General features: G+C 38.4%; 1 protein-coding gene across 2 annotated transcripts in view; it reads left to right on the forward strand.

Annotated features, from left to right (window-relative positions):
• Positions 1–2481: 2481 nt before the first annotated feature.
• Positions 2482–14375, forward strand: part of septin7 (septin-7) — a 37517-nt gene continuing 25623 nt past the window's right edge. For both annotated transcript variants that reach the window (XM_015357451.2, XM_015357453.2), the window contains exons 1-2: positions 2482–2514; positions 2859–2961. In XM_015357451.2, the coding sequence (XP_015212937.2) occupies positions 2497–2514; positions 2859–2961 (121 nt within the window). In that variant the 5' untranslated portion in view covers positions 2482–2496. The remainder of the gene's footprint in view (positions 2515–2858; positions 2962–14375) is intronic.

A 14375-nucleotide genomic window follows, 5' to 3' on the forward strand; every position in this document is an offset into this window, starting at 1 on the left:
ATTACCCAGAGCCCTTTGAGACCCAAACACCAGCATTTCTTTGGGCTTTTTGGGGATTAACCAGAGCCCTTTGAGGAAACCCCAAGTGCACGTGGGGAGAACTTACAAACTCCACACAGACAGCCTTCCCGGAATTGAACCCAGGGCTCCAACACTGCGAGGCTAACCACTGTACCACTGTGCCACCCGTCAGAGGCTGAAGCTACTTATATGACTGCCTCTTCAATTCAGAACTTGATTTTATACAGTGCTATACGGTGGCTGGGTTGAGCAAGAAGGTGAAAACAACAGTCATGCTAGTGCTGATATTTCAGAGGTACTGTTTCCTGGACACATGGGTCTATCCTGACCCTCTGTGGACATCACTGTTTGAAAGAATACATGTAACCTACATTTCTAGCTTTGGTGTAAATATAATTTATTGTGACTGCAATGCGCACCTTGTGGAAATGCCACTGTCTGTGGCTTGTTAAAGATTTTGGCAGGAGGCAGGTGTCATTCATTTCAGTAAATTGAATCTCTCAGCGTTCGGTCACCATACGGCTCATTTAAAAATATATGAATATATGTAGGTCTTTGAATCATTCAATATTGGTACACTTAGTCTCCTCATTTTCTCTTATTGTTTTACTGTGACATTAGGCAACATTTGACAAAGTCTTAGTAAGGGTTTTGTTTAGAGGGAAGGCCTCAACTAAATTCAAATTGTATTTATCAAGTAAATCCTTGAAGATTTTATCCAGTGCATAACATAGTTGTGAATGTGGCTTTGAGTGCCTACATAACACATAAGCATGCGTCATTTCAGCCATGCAGGGTATGTCCTGTGTGCTTCTTTAGTTCTGGTCCAGTAGAAGTGAAATGTGAATGTAATGTAACACTTGCCTTCAGAGGAAGAAGACAAGCCACTTAGATAGAATCTAGAGGAAGTGATGCTGAGCGTTTTTTTGTGCAATCCCACAATTTTTTCACATTCTTGCGACTGTTTAGGTGCAGTTTCTGAAAGCGTATTGGTAGTGTTATTGCAGATACTGTGCACTATACTGGTGACTGTGGTCTTTCTTTGCTTATGTTAAAAATGAATGGAGGATGTAGTACGTTTTTTCATATTTATGGAGGCGCTGTTATTTGTAAATGAAGAAGCAGCTTCATTAACATTATTTATTTCATGTTAATGCTTTACAATTTTTAACCTATTAAGGCGAGAGCTACAAGGTTGTAGCATAAACTAAAAATAAACAAGTTTAGTGACCTTGCAATGTTGCTTCGTGGATTAGAGTTCTATACTGCTGCTATGAGCAGTGAGACTAATTACATGAGTCAATAGTACATGGTTCATTTGAGGATGGCTAGAAATATCAGTGTGGGAATGGATTTAGTCACTTTAAACCTTTATCTGAATATCTTAAGCTTTAAACCTTGACATTGTTATATTGAGACAACCAGACTGCCAGAATTTGAATTTTTGTGTGAAGAATTCACTCTAACGGTGACAATATCCTTGAAGCAGGAGGCATGTGTAGTTTAATTCCAGTGTCAGATGCAGGCCCAGTGGATATGGTGACACCATGAGCACTTTCAGGATTAAACGAGTGACTTTCAAGATGCTATGAAAGCAAGTTCAAATGTTGCAGGAAGTCCTTCTGAATGATATAAGTCTAAGGGAAAATTTTTAAGCCTCGGCTCCCAGGATGAATTGATCTGCAGTGGTGTAACATTGACATGGATTTCTATCACTTCTATCATGAGGCATACTGGAATACAGAGGGGACACTTGTAATGGAACAGGCAAAGATCTTTTTCACTGTAGGTTTTGTTTGGTGTGTTTTTGTTAGTATTTCATGACTACTAAATGGGCAGGCTTAATTGTTAAGCTTTGTACCAGGTGTTACTGTGCTTGGCGCACAGTTCAGGTGTTTTACTGCACCTTGCACCTTTTAACTTTATTTCATTATGGTTTTGATTACTAGGCGGTAGCATTTTCAAAGACCCCCTTTTACTAAAGGTTTTCACAACATTTAAAATGCCAAATGCCGATTATGAATGAGTCTAAATGCGTTATGTGAAAATCAGAAGATGCTGGTGGTGTTCACTTGTCTCTTGATTAGTGTTGGGTTATGGGACACCCTTTGTTTTTTAGATGTTTTTTTGGTCAGGTTAGTTTTACTGTAGTATCCTTCTGCAATACAGAACATAGAAATAGTCTGTTCTTTACAGTATTACTAGTATTTTCACAAAACAACATTGTGTTTATTACATTGAGTATTGTAAGTCCTGTTAGGATCAAATGTGAAATAATTGCTTACATTCTTTTTAAAGTTGATCAAATTCATGTTTGTTTCATTGTAAGAAATGTATTTGCACTGAACTCATTTTCTTTCTTTTTTCCATTTTTCTTTCCCTTATTGCTGCATCTGCCTGGAACCCTTCAATTACATCCGCTGCCTGGAATTCATCTGCTTTTCTCACTTGTATTGGCCGATTGATCCTACATGAATGATTTTCAAAGTAGCTGTAAGTACCATCTTCTCTATGTGGTACAACCTAGTTCTGTAAGACATGTCATATTTAACAGCAGCTGTTTGAATTTTATTGGTCGTTGATTGTTTTTGCCAGTCAAAACATTTTTCGAACTCTGTTTCTGTTGAAGGAGAAGGTTGAGGTTACTTACTTCACTGAGCCCTGCGGCAATAAATAGTACTCATTGTTTTCATAACTTCAAGGATCTATTCTGCTGTTTTTTATATTAGCTTTAGTTTCTGAAATATAAGGTTTTAGCTACTTTTCAGTTATGTTTTGACTTCACACTGGAATCAGGTGATTAATGTACTCATGTCGTTTCTTTTTGCTTTTTCTAGCAACAGAAGAACTTGGAGGGATATGTGGGTTTTGCCAATCTTCCCAATCAAGTGTACAGAAAGTCTGTGAAGAGAGGGTTTGAGTTCACTCTCATGGTAGTGGGTGAGTTGGGCTTTCCTAATCTTTCCTTGGTATTAAGTGTTTGTTAATAGTTAACTCAAAATAGTTTGTTAAATCTTAGGACAGCATTAAAACAACGTTATTTTAAACTATTTACTTGGACTTGTAATTATTGGTTCAGTTGTGCTTTGTAGTTTTATACAACTTTTTGTTTCAGCAAAAACAGTTAGGTCCAGCATTCATCTGTTCATGTTTGTATTTTGTTAGACTCAAATTATAACACGTTTTTAAGTTTTTCTTACCTTAAACCTCATTTTAACACAATGTAGGGGGAGTAAACATGATGTAAGTTATTACAAAAGGTTCATGCATAGAAGATTGATTTATCAGAGTTCAATTTCCAAAAGCCTAAATGATGTATAGCCTAATTTTATGCAGGGTAAAATAGCTTGAGTAATTGTTTAACTTCGTGATAGAGAAAACCTGTCTAACGAAAATGTGTTTCCATTCAGTGATCAAGGCAGGCTGCTTTTTTTTTCTTTGGGAGCTCTGGAATTTTTCAGCGCGCCTTGGGTACTGGGTGGGAAACTTCCTGTAATTTCATTCATTCGGCCAGAAATGGCAGCCAAACAGCTGAGAAATTCACATCTACTTGAATAGCTCAGCGTAGAGTACAAATTGCTGCTTCTCTTGTTGTGCCATGGATTGGCCAGTGATACCTGAGCAGGAAAGGCCCATTAACACCCAAGATCATTTTGAGCTGCATCATTTCCTGTTCGTCTCTGCAGTCTTTCAGCCCGGAATTCTTAGCAATTGAAAGCTAGTGGTTGCTTTGAGGACACCACCAGCAGGAAAGCAGATGTGAAGAATTTAAACCCTTCATATTCATCCAGTTATATACTGGGTTTCTTGTGCAGTTTATTTTGAACGTCTGTATTTAGTCTCATTTTATTTGAAGTCTCATTGGCTGGCACGTCCATTTTCTGTACAGTATGTCAGCTTTGTTGTCCCTCTAGAAATTTTGTGAATGTTGGTTTCCTTCATCCATTGTAGAATACAAAAACATTATGTTTCCATCTATAAAGCAAAATGCATTGCGATACTTCACATATGTCATATATAAATATAGCCAATATCCTTATATAACAATCACAGTTGTATTTAACTGTTCTTTTGCAGTTGACCATCTGATTCTCCTTTTTTAATGTTTTAAAAGTTCACTTCACATAGAAAGCATGGTACACACTAGCGTACATATGACAAAATACATTGAAGCTGTATGAAAAACTAGGAAAAATCTTTAGAGTTTAGTCAAAGAAGCCAGGTAAAATATTGCATTTAGAGTTTAATACTGCTGACAAAATATAGACTAGAATCTCCCACGTCCATTTGTAGATTTTTTTCGGACATTTAAAATGCGTAGTCATATGATTGTGAAATTGTTTTCATTAAATAAACTTCAGTTAGCTGTATCGGACAAAATCTTAAACCATAGACATTATAAATTTGAAGTGGCCTTTCATGTCAACTGGATTTGTCAGGCTGTAGTCTTGCACTTTTCCTCGAGTATGTTTGCATTCTTACCTACCATCTACAGATCTGCACACATCTTCTCAAACTCCCTTCCCTCGACCCCAAAAAGGACCCAAACCTGAAGCAGGCTCCCTGCTTCATTCCTCACAAGTTATAATAATTGCTTACACTTATATAGCGCTTTTCTGGACACTCCACTCAAAGCGCTTTACAGGTAATGGGGACTCCCCTCCACCACCACCACCACCAATGTGCAGCATCCACTAGGGATGTTGTGACGGCTCTGACCTTCGACAGTGCTGTCATTTCCTGAGGCAGTTGAGATAACATTTAAGTGTTACGCGCTCCATACCTTTATATCGGTCGGGTTGTTTAATTTTAATTTAATTTTTCGAATTTCACCAAACCGCTGAATTGGATGCTCAGTAAAGAAGGGTGAGGAGCTATAAGTGGAAAAACGTCACTACTAAAGCTTCTCAAAAATTACAAGACGAGGTTTTTACTGGCTTTTTATCTGTTGCTTTGTATGTTAATGAAGTAGAATGAAAAATACTTTATGCACAATCCAAGACTTGTAATTTGCTGCTGCCCTTAGCACTTGAATGCAGAAGGGAGTTTCTTTAAATAAGCTTCATGGTTTATACAGCTGCACAAAATTTCCTTTAAAGGAAATATGCTGGTTGGTGACCGAGTCTCATGGTCAGAACCTGGTTTACTAGAAGGCATTACTGGGTAGATGTTACTTAAGAGCTGTGCTTTATACCACTACCAGTCTATTAGAGGCTTTATTCATGGTTTTGGGATTTGTTTTAGTGCATACTTGTGATAGATTCCAATCTGCTGGGTAAATAAATTTTCCGTGAGGTGCAATGCTTTGTTTTGTGTGCATTCATACTAAAGGTTTTCTGATGGAAAATAGGATCTATTGTTGCACTTAATTGCTCATTTAACGTTTCAATATAAGCCGCCACAAATCTTTGGTTACTTAAGAAATCTGCTTGATGAAAGGTTTTTTAAAATGGTAAACCTGGATATCCTGTCTTTTTGGTACAGATCAGAAGGGGCTATCAGTGGTTCTGTAGCATAAACCTGTAGTGTTTAGTCCAGGAACCTTGTGCTATTTCAGAAGCAGAAGACAGGAAGTGCTTCATTTTAGTTTCAGTGCTGTTATTAAACCTGGTTTGTGGCCTACACCTGGTGTGTGGGTGACTTTTCAAGCTTGTCCAGCTGCTAATCATTTTCAGTGTGGAGCCATGGATTCTATATCCATTCAGTACTCCGCCCTGAGGGAAAAACGCCACTGTGATCTGAATGTCACTTTAGATGCCTCCCTGTGTTTCTAAGTGAAATAATTTTTGTGTGCTCTCTGGGTGGGCATGGAGGTTGGATTTCTGGAGCAGTTTTTTTTTCATATAAAGAATTGAAAATGAACAAAGAGAGCCATGGTTCTTTAGGTATCACTAACCACAGTGGGAGGTTCGGGTTTATAGACTCTTAGGTATGTCAGTATATACTGTATAATGAGCATCAAAGAAGCCTAGAAACCTTGTTTATTCACTTAAAAAAAAAAGATGTTGTGTTTTTTGTAGAACTGAAAGAAAAACTATAAACAGGCACACGGTACATGAAGTAGACAATAGTGACAAGTGAGAAAAACAAGAAGGGTGACATCCAGTTAAACAAAAACATTCGAATGGCAAAACCCGTTGCACACCGCGCAAAACAAGAGCAGGCCAAACACGCATGACATTGAAACCACCTTGACGCACCCTGCACTGAGAGAGAAAGGCAGTCCAGTGTTTTGTGCTCTCCAGCCAGAGATACAATGCCCCCATGCCACAAACTATCAAACATCTGGAATTGCTAGCCTTTAAGAGTCATCAACATAAAATCGAATTGGAAATCATTCTTGAGATTCTCTTCTCATTATCTTTATTATGGACATCTCCCAGGTTACAAACCATTTTTACCCCCATCATAAGCATATCAAAGCAGTATTTAACCTAGATTTTTTCCTTTACAGCCTCAGTATTTTTACAGTTTAGAGCAATCAACTTTTCTGCACAGTTCAAGCATTTTGTTTTATTTGATTTGTCTCCTGAGAACTTAATCAGGGTAACTGAACAAACATATCTTGGGATCCAATTAGATTACAGTTCCATTTAAAGGAGAACTGCAACGCTATTTTTATATTTGTGGGTGAGAAAGAATCGGTGTTGATGAGCCCATTTAAACCACAGTTAAAGTAAAACATACACAGTAACGTGTGGAACCTCCAATTTATATTGGAGAGGAACACTATACTGTAAAAAGGCTCTGTCCTTTGGATGAGATGTAAAACCGAGATCCTGACTCTGTGGTCATTAAAAATCCCAGGGCATTTCTCTAATAGAGTAGGGGTGTTATCCGGGTGTGCTGGCCAAATTTATAGTGAGCGTTCTGGTGCAGTCTGGCTGCCGTCGCATCATCCAGGTGGATGCTGCACATTGGTGGTGGTGGAGGGGAGTCCCCATTACCTGTTAAGTTTCCAGGTATGCGCAGTGCCATATTCTGCTATTTGGAACAAGGCAACCGAACTTCCTGCGAGGTGAAGCGACCCTATTCCACCGTGAACAACCAGGCTTGTGAATACATCTCTTTTAATTCAGTTGAAATGTTGCTCTTGACTTCAGGAAGGTTTTGCCAACAAACCTGTTAACTCTGCACGCAGATAACATTGGAACATTTCTGCAGCGAAATGTCTGCTGCAAAATCTGAACTTATTCTCTGTACGTTACATTACATTAGTCATTACAGTGAATAGTGAGAAGGAAGGGCTGATATTACGTTACAAATCTCTCTCACCCATGGTGAGACCAGGGGTACTATACAGTGCTTCACAGAGATCACGATTTTGTAAAATTTGTCAAATTTTGCAGTACCGTCAGTTAATTTGTTACCGAGATTTAATAACTGGTCCATTGTAATACTATTAGGTGAATACATCTTTGTCCCTGAAAATTATAAGAGATGCGTGCTAAGTCGCAAATCTAGAACGAGGTTTTTGGTAGATAAAACTTTGAGTTCTTTGAAAGGACTTGATTTGATCAGGCATATCAGAGATTGTGAATATACCTGTAAATTCCCATTCCCTATTTACAAAGGGTTTTCGGTTATTGAGCATACCACCGTTCATCCCATAACGGTGCATGAAGGGACTGCAATCCAAAGAAACAACAATTCTATGAAGCTCGGGGGCAATTTTTATACAAAAATGGGATTGTTTATGAGTTCCCAGTGTTTGGGGTTATACTAAAGGCCTTGAAAAAGCAAAAGAACTTTTATCATTTCTTGAACCTCTTTTTCTATGATCTCCCAGGATGTAAGAGTAGAATCTCTGCTGTTTGTCTATTTAATAGAATATCTTGTGTTAAATGGCAGATAATACTTTTGAGTATCAGTTGGGCCCTGGCCCTCTTCTGTCTGTTATCATTAGTTATCATTGCTCCCTCACAGTGCTGGGATCTGGGGTTCAGTTCTGGACCTGAGGTGCTGTCTGTGTGGAGTGTGTTCTCCCTGTGTTTGCATTGGTTTCCTCCAGTGTTCCGGTTTCCTTCCTTGCACGGTCCAGAGACACATTTGTAGGAAAGCTGGCCCTGCTGTCTGTGTGTGCACGTCTACGTCTGTGTGTGCCTTGTGTTGGACGTGTATTCCATCTTGCGCCTGTTTCTTGTCTAGTTAGGCTCCAGCTCCACCTAGGCCCTGTATTGGATAAAGCGATTAAAAAATTGATGATAATAATAATAATAATAATTGCTTACACTTATATACCGCTTTTCTGGACACTCCACTCAAAGTGCTTAACAGGTAATGGGGACTCCCCTCCACCACCACCAATGTGCAGCATCCACCTGGATGATGCGACGGCAGCCATAGTGCGCCAGAACGCTCACCACACACCAGCTATGAGTGGGGAGGAGAGCAGAGTAATGAAGCCAATTCATAGAGCCATTCATAGGATGGATGGAACATCTTTGGAAGGGGTTAAGCACTTTCATATTCATCACTTGTCCAGGCTTTATGAGAGGGATGGGAGGGAATCCAACAAGACAAACGTTTCCAACTTATTGCAAACCATGTATCACAGATGTATTGTTTCTAATGGAGGGCATACATTCAACTAACCTGAGATTCCCAATATAACCACTGTTGATCAGTGCTGTTGACGACCTGTTTATAAACACAATGAACTTAAGTGGCATGTTTGTCCAGCAAAATGTCAGTTCACTTGTGACAAAAAAAGGCGCTATCTTCCTGAAACTGTGGCAGTTTGAACTTTTAGTGTTCTGTATATTAAAGAAAAATTGTATGCTTCCCCTACTCTTGATTCCATCTTGATTCAGATATTGTATTTTATGTTGTATAGTGTTTGTTGATACGGTATTTAACTGTACCTGTTTGTTTTGGGTGAATGTTTTGTGACCACCTCTGTGCTACTGTGCCCCACTCAGATGTGGGTGTTTGGGTGTTGCGGCTGGATTTTTAACGTGCCAATCGACTCTGTGTAGCTGAAGCCTTGACTGAAGTCCAGCGCGTAGGGGAAATCGTTACATCCTGCCGAATAGCGGTTTCTGCCCCTGGCATTAATGTACTGATTCTACCCCCAGTGACTGGCTAGTAAAAGCTAAGCAGCACATCACCAGAAATGGGGGCTGCTTGGGTTCCCTTCCCACAAAGATGATCTGCTTTAAAAATCATATTGCATGAATACAAATGAAATAGACCATTTTGATTCGATATTTCACTAGGGAATCGTTAATTGCGATTTTTCGTGGTTTGCATATAAATATTGAGAGACATTTATGACCACTACTTAGATTGTACTGAAGCACGTTTTTCTTCAGTGCAAAAATTGAACTGAAAGACTTTTGTATAAGTGGCGTTTTAACGCAAGTTCGCGATTGAAATTAAATATTTACTATGCCCAATACCGAGACCCAGCTTCTCACGTTTTTCTGTTACGAAACCCTAACTTTGATCTGTTTGCATTGCGTGAATTTGAAATATGAAACTGGGTATATTTACTAAAATATATCTTGTATTTTTAAAGATCAGATTGTTTTGCTTTTTCTTAGCTGAACCCTTTCACGAGTTTGCATAAATTTTAGTCTGCATCACTTTTGCAACTATTATAATTTCAGCCTGTATAAACACTGAGAGAGGCACACTACTGCCTTTTGTTAAATTTTGGCTGCTATTTGTGTATAACTCTCAAGTTACATGATTCCTCTGATTCATTATTTGTATTGCAACAGTGATGGATGCTGTGCACATTACTGACTTAATGGGCTTTCTTAAAAAAGTGAATTAGTCTTTGCAGTATACTTTGAGCCACATTCTGTATGTGTGCGTGAACGCGTTTTGCGAAAGAATTGTCACAAAACAAAATAAAGTCATGAACAAATCTAAAGAATTTCAGTATTAAATGTAAAATTGCCAAAATAGATTTATTTTCCAGATTGTGTTTATACCCTGATGTGCTTCTAGCCAAACCCCAAATATTAAAGGCATCCTCATCTGGCCTATCTGCATTTTGTATTCTGTTTTAATATTCTTGGATTGGGAGATGCAGGAGTCCTAAATCCTGTCCTTCACGCTGGAGCCTTTGTTTTTCCTGTTGCTGTGAATGTTGTTAAAAGTATGTTTCCCCATTGCTGCCCTGAAAAAGGAACATCCGTTTCTTTGGCAACGAGACCCATTGCAGTGCGAGAATTGGAGACCTCCTCATCACCCCGTTTTTGCTTCTGTAACTTCGCTTCATGTTTGCTGGCTACTTCCCAGACTCCCACACCTCTCACCCCAAAGGGCGCTGTTAAGCTTTCCAGCAGCCTTGCCTTTCCTGCAGATCAACCCACAAAATGTCCCAGCTTTACCGTGGCACACAGGTTAGACCAGACGTTATCATCACTGATTGCTGGTGAGCCCTGTAGTATTATAGCCCTGTGTGGTGGTGAACACTTTCATTTGTACGGGGTTCTAGCATTGGGCAAAAATGTGCAATTACTTTTTAAGTCAATCAATGTTCTCCTTCTTCATGTCATGTTGTTCATCCTGTTAGTCTCATTTAACTAAAACAACTTAAGGTTTTTAAGGCTATTTCACTAATAATGCGCACCCTTCTTACTTAAAAAGTATAACCCGTGGATAAACGTGCTCCTTTGTATTTTGTCTGCAGCCATATTTTACTGTAGACTAAATTCTTTGTGTGGTGTGCCTATACCCCTGCCTGTGCAGGTCAGCTTCCATAAAATCAAACTGGGCGTGGATCTTCCAAAGCCTGGAAGTTGTTCTTGCAAGAAATATTGGCCCGTGTGATTTTCCCTGACTATGCATTTGTCGGATCGCTGCAGCGGAAGGGGTTCAGGTGGCTGTGAACAACTTCATTAGGCTCAAACAACAAAGCTTAAAGCTTATTCTGTTGCTCAAAAGGCTTCTTTATACTGAGCAGAGAAGCACTATTTTTGTCCGTCCCCCCCTCCTCCTCCCAAACAAAGATCTCTCCAGCTAGTACGCAGAAGTCGCATTCTCACTGGCTGCTCGCATGTAAGATGTCAATTCAAATGCAGGACTGTCTGTGTCAGCCTGCTTTTACAGTAATTCCTTTGTTCCACTTGGGATCAGTCTGTTTATCACACAGATAAATAAAGGTAACCTAATTTATTTGAAAAAATCATAGAGGAGCTATATCTGGGCTACTCACTTTTAATAGCTGTAGACGAATACGTTTTCACTCTTTCAGTAAAAAGTGAACTAGAAATCTGATTAATATTCCAAAATGTCCTTCAGCATAGTATGGCAGTTTCTTTAGAGGATTGGGGTCCAATAAGAAGCTCTTTTAAAATGATTGTTACTGATTTCTTGAATATTTTTTGAGTGTTCATTGTTTGTTCATTTACAATTAGTGCTTTGTGGTTGCCTAGGCAGGCCATCATTTGAAGATACAAGGAAGCAGCTTTTGCAGTCATAAGACAGTGATATAAAGTTTTGTTTAACCCTGTTTTACCTCGGCAAACTGTTTGCCCTTTCGTACTTCAAGGATACTAAAGAGGCAGTTATTTTTACAAAAATGAGTTTCCTCTTTGCTCAAAACCTTTAGTCCTTTGCCTTATATAGGACAGTATTACAGCTTTCTAAACAGGTTATTGAACTTAGAAACCGGGATCAAGAGCATTACTTTAAATAACTTTGTCAGATTTTGTTCAGCTTCCAAATTTGTTGGCAAGACCATTCCTAAGTGTATGAATCTTTTCCTGCATCTGCCTACATTGTTAGCATTCAACAGTGGATGTTAAGTCAATTTATTGCAAAATGCAGTAAAATTAAGTCATACAGAAATCTCTCCTTGGATTTATTTTAAATGCACGTACTTTTTTAAATCTGTTCACTGGAAATTGATTTCTGTAGTCTCTACCCAGTCTGTTCCTGTTTGACATTATTAGTTTGTAGTTTTGCCTTCAGCTTGAGCCAGTCAGTAAACTCATTTTGGGATTATGCCAAAGTGATTTACCTTTAATGTACAGACAGGTGAAGAATATTATATACTTCAATTAAACCTTTCTCAATTGTTTACATTGTGAAGCAGCAGTACAGATTCCAACTGGCAGCAGATACCATAGCCCTTTAGATTGCTCACCATTTGCTAACTCTCCACAGTATGTGAACGTGTTCATTAACTGTTATTAAATATTCAGACTCTTCCACCTATCGCTATAGTTTTTATATAGTCCACCATATTACTGAATTCTGTACGTTGCCACCTCTGTGTGAGAATATCCTTAGCCTCAACTCTGAACTGGGAGGTCAACTTTTCTCTGTTTATATATCCTGAGTTCAGTGATGTACACAAACTAACACTGAGGAAACATCATCGTTGTGTATAATATAATGTTACAACTGAAAATGCATTTATGATTAAAAGGGCAGGAATGCCTGGTGTACTTCCTAGACTGTTCTGATTTTGTCATAATACACACAGAAAACATTCCTGAGGGGAAAAAAACTCCCAACAAAATAACTGAGTTCACTAATGAGTAATGTGGGTTAAAAATGCACATTGTGGTTGGTATTGTGTTTTTCATCCAGTGGGGATATTACAAAAAAAAAATATCCTTGGCTTTCTGCACTGGGATAGAATGTTAAATAGTGACTGAATTTTCAGTTCAAAACAGAGCTATGAAAAGAAGGCCAATGAAAACAAGTATAAAGACTTGATTTTATAGCATATGGAGACTTGGCCACCTTGATCTTAATGAGGTGAGGGTAATAGTTTTGTTGCACAAGAGAAAAAAGCCTGTGACTTGTAATTTAATAGAGCACAGGGGAATCAGAGAGTGCTATGTGTAGATGAGAAGTTAACGTTGGTACGAGTTACATCTTCAAGACCTAATAAGTAAAGAGAAATATTTTAAAGTCTATCTGGAATTTAACAGGCAGCCAATGCAGAGATTTCAAGATAAGAATTACGTGAATACCAGAATGAGACCTTACCGAGACCCTTGCCTTCAGTGTTTTGAACATTCTAAAGGTTTTTTTTAAGGTGTTCTTTGAAGCTCTGGGAAGAAAGGTATTGCAGTAGACCAGTCCAAACGAAACATGTTACTGCTCTCATCTTTCTGCAGTGGAAGATGAAGGAAAGCGATTGGGGTGAAATTCAGAAATTGTGCCTCGAAAGTTAAACTGGGATCAATTTTTTTATTTTGTGAAGAGAACTCAATTTGAAGACCATTAATAGCTGTTACTTCACAAAATGTTGGCTTTAGAGAAAAGTAAATCTTCTGAACTAACAATAGTTAGTTTACACTGTGAAATGTCACTACACTTTGGCCAAGGGGGAGTATGTATATATATTGAGCAAAACAATATACTTGCATTTCCAGGCTTTTGTATTTAGTGTAAACTTCAGTACCTGAAGGTTTGGAACATGCATATTCTCCCCATGGTTACATGGATTTTTGCTGCTTGCTCTGGTTCTTTTGACATGAAATGTAGGTTTGACACTGATCCACTAGCCCGAAATGTCCATTTCCACGTAGTGTTTCATCCTTAGTGAGAGATGTTCCTAGTGCAGCCAGTGCTGGCTGTGAGACTGTAGAGAAATATAGTGCTCCTTTTGTTTGTAATCTTTCTTAAGTTCTTATTCTTTAATCATTATCCACCACTGACTATACTGCCTATCGGGTAGAGAAGTGTGAACATTTTCCATAAATTCCACAAATCTACTAACGGAAAAGAATTAAGGTGGGTTAAATGGGAATCTTGAAGTGGATATTAACAGCCATCGGGATTACTAACCCTACCTTTAAAAAACCTACTTAACCATTCATTAAATTATTTCTCCATTAATCAAGTTATACATTGGTTTTACAGCAACAACATTGGTCTCCTATGTTGAAGAGCTGCTGTACAGTACCCAGCTGGGTGCTGCACTTCAGTGCTGGAGGACAAGGGTTTTGAGATCTTTAAAATGAAAAGAACTATACAAATGCAAAATATTTTATTAAATTTGTTTTGAATGGAATTTGGAGATGAGAAGAGAAGATTAAGGGCTTACTTGAGTCATAGATGACCTATTTGATAGAAGAGAACATTTAAGAGACGGCACTAATAGAGATCTGCTTTGTTGCCTTTTTTTTCTTACTCAGAAGTCTAGTTATTTCTTCCTTGATCATACAATGTGAATAAACAGTGTAAAATATGGGAATTTCTGACATGTAATTTGACCTTTTGTTAACTTTTGTGCTTAAGTTATTAAAATTGTCTGGAATTTTTAAAGAAAGTCCTTGGAATTCACCCAGAATGCATTTGGTTCTCATTAAATTATGTAGACTGTCATTATCACAAGTCAGAGTCTTGTGCGTTCTATGGATTTTTGCCGGGTTGTCAAC

This window comes from Lepisosteus oculatus, chromosome 10 (assembly GCF_040954835.1).
Source record: "Lepisosteus oculatus isolate fLepOcu1 chromosome 10, fLepOcu1.hap2, whole genome shotgun sequence".
Classification (NCBI taxonomy): domain Eukaryota; kingdom Metazoa; phylum Chordata; class Actinopteri; order Semionotiformes; family Lepisosteidae; genus Lepisosteus; species Lepisosteus oculatus.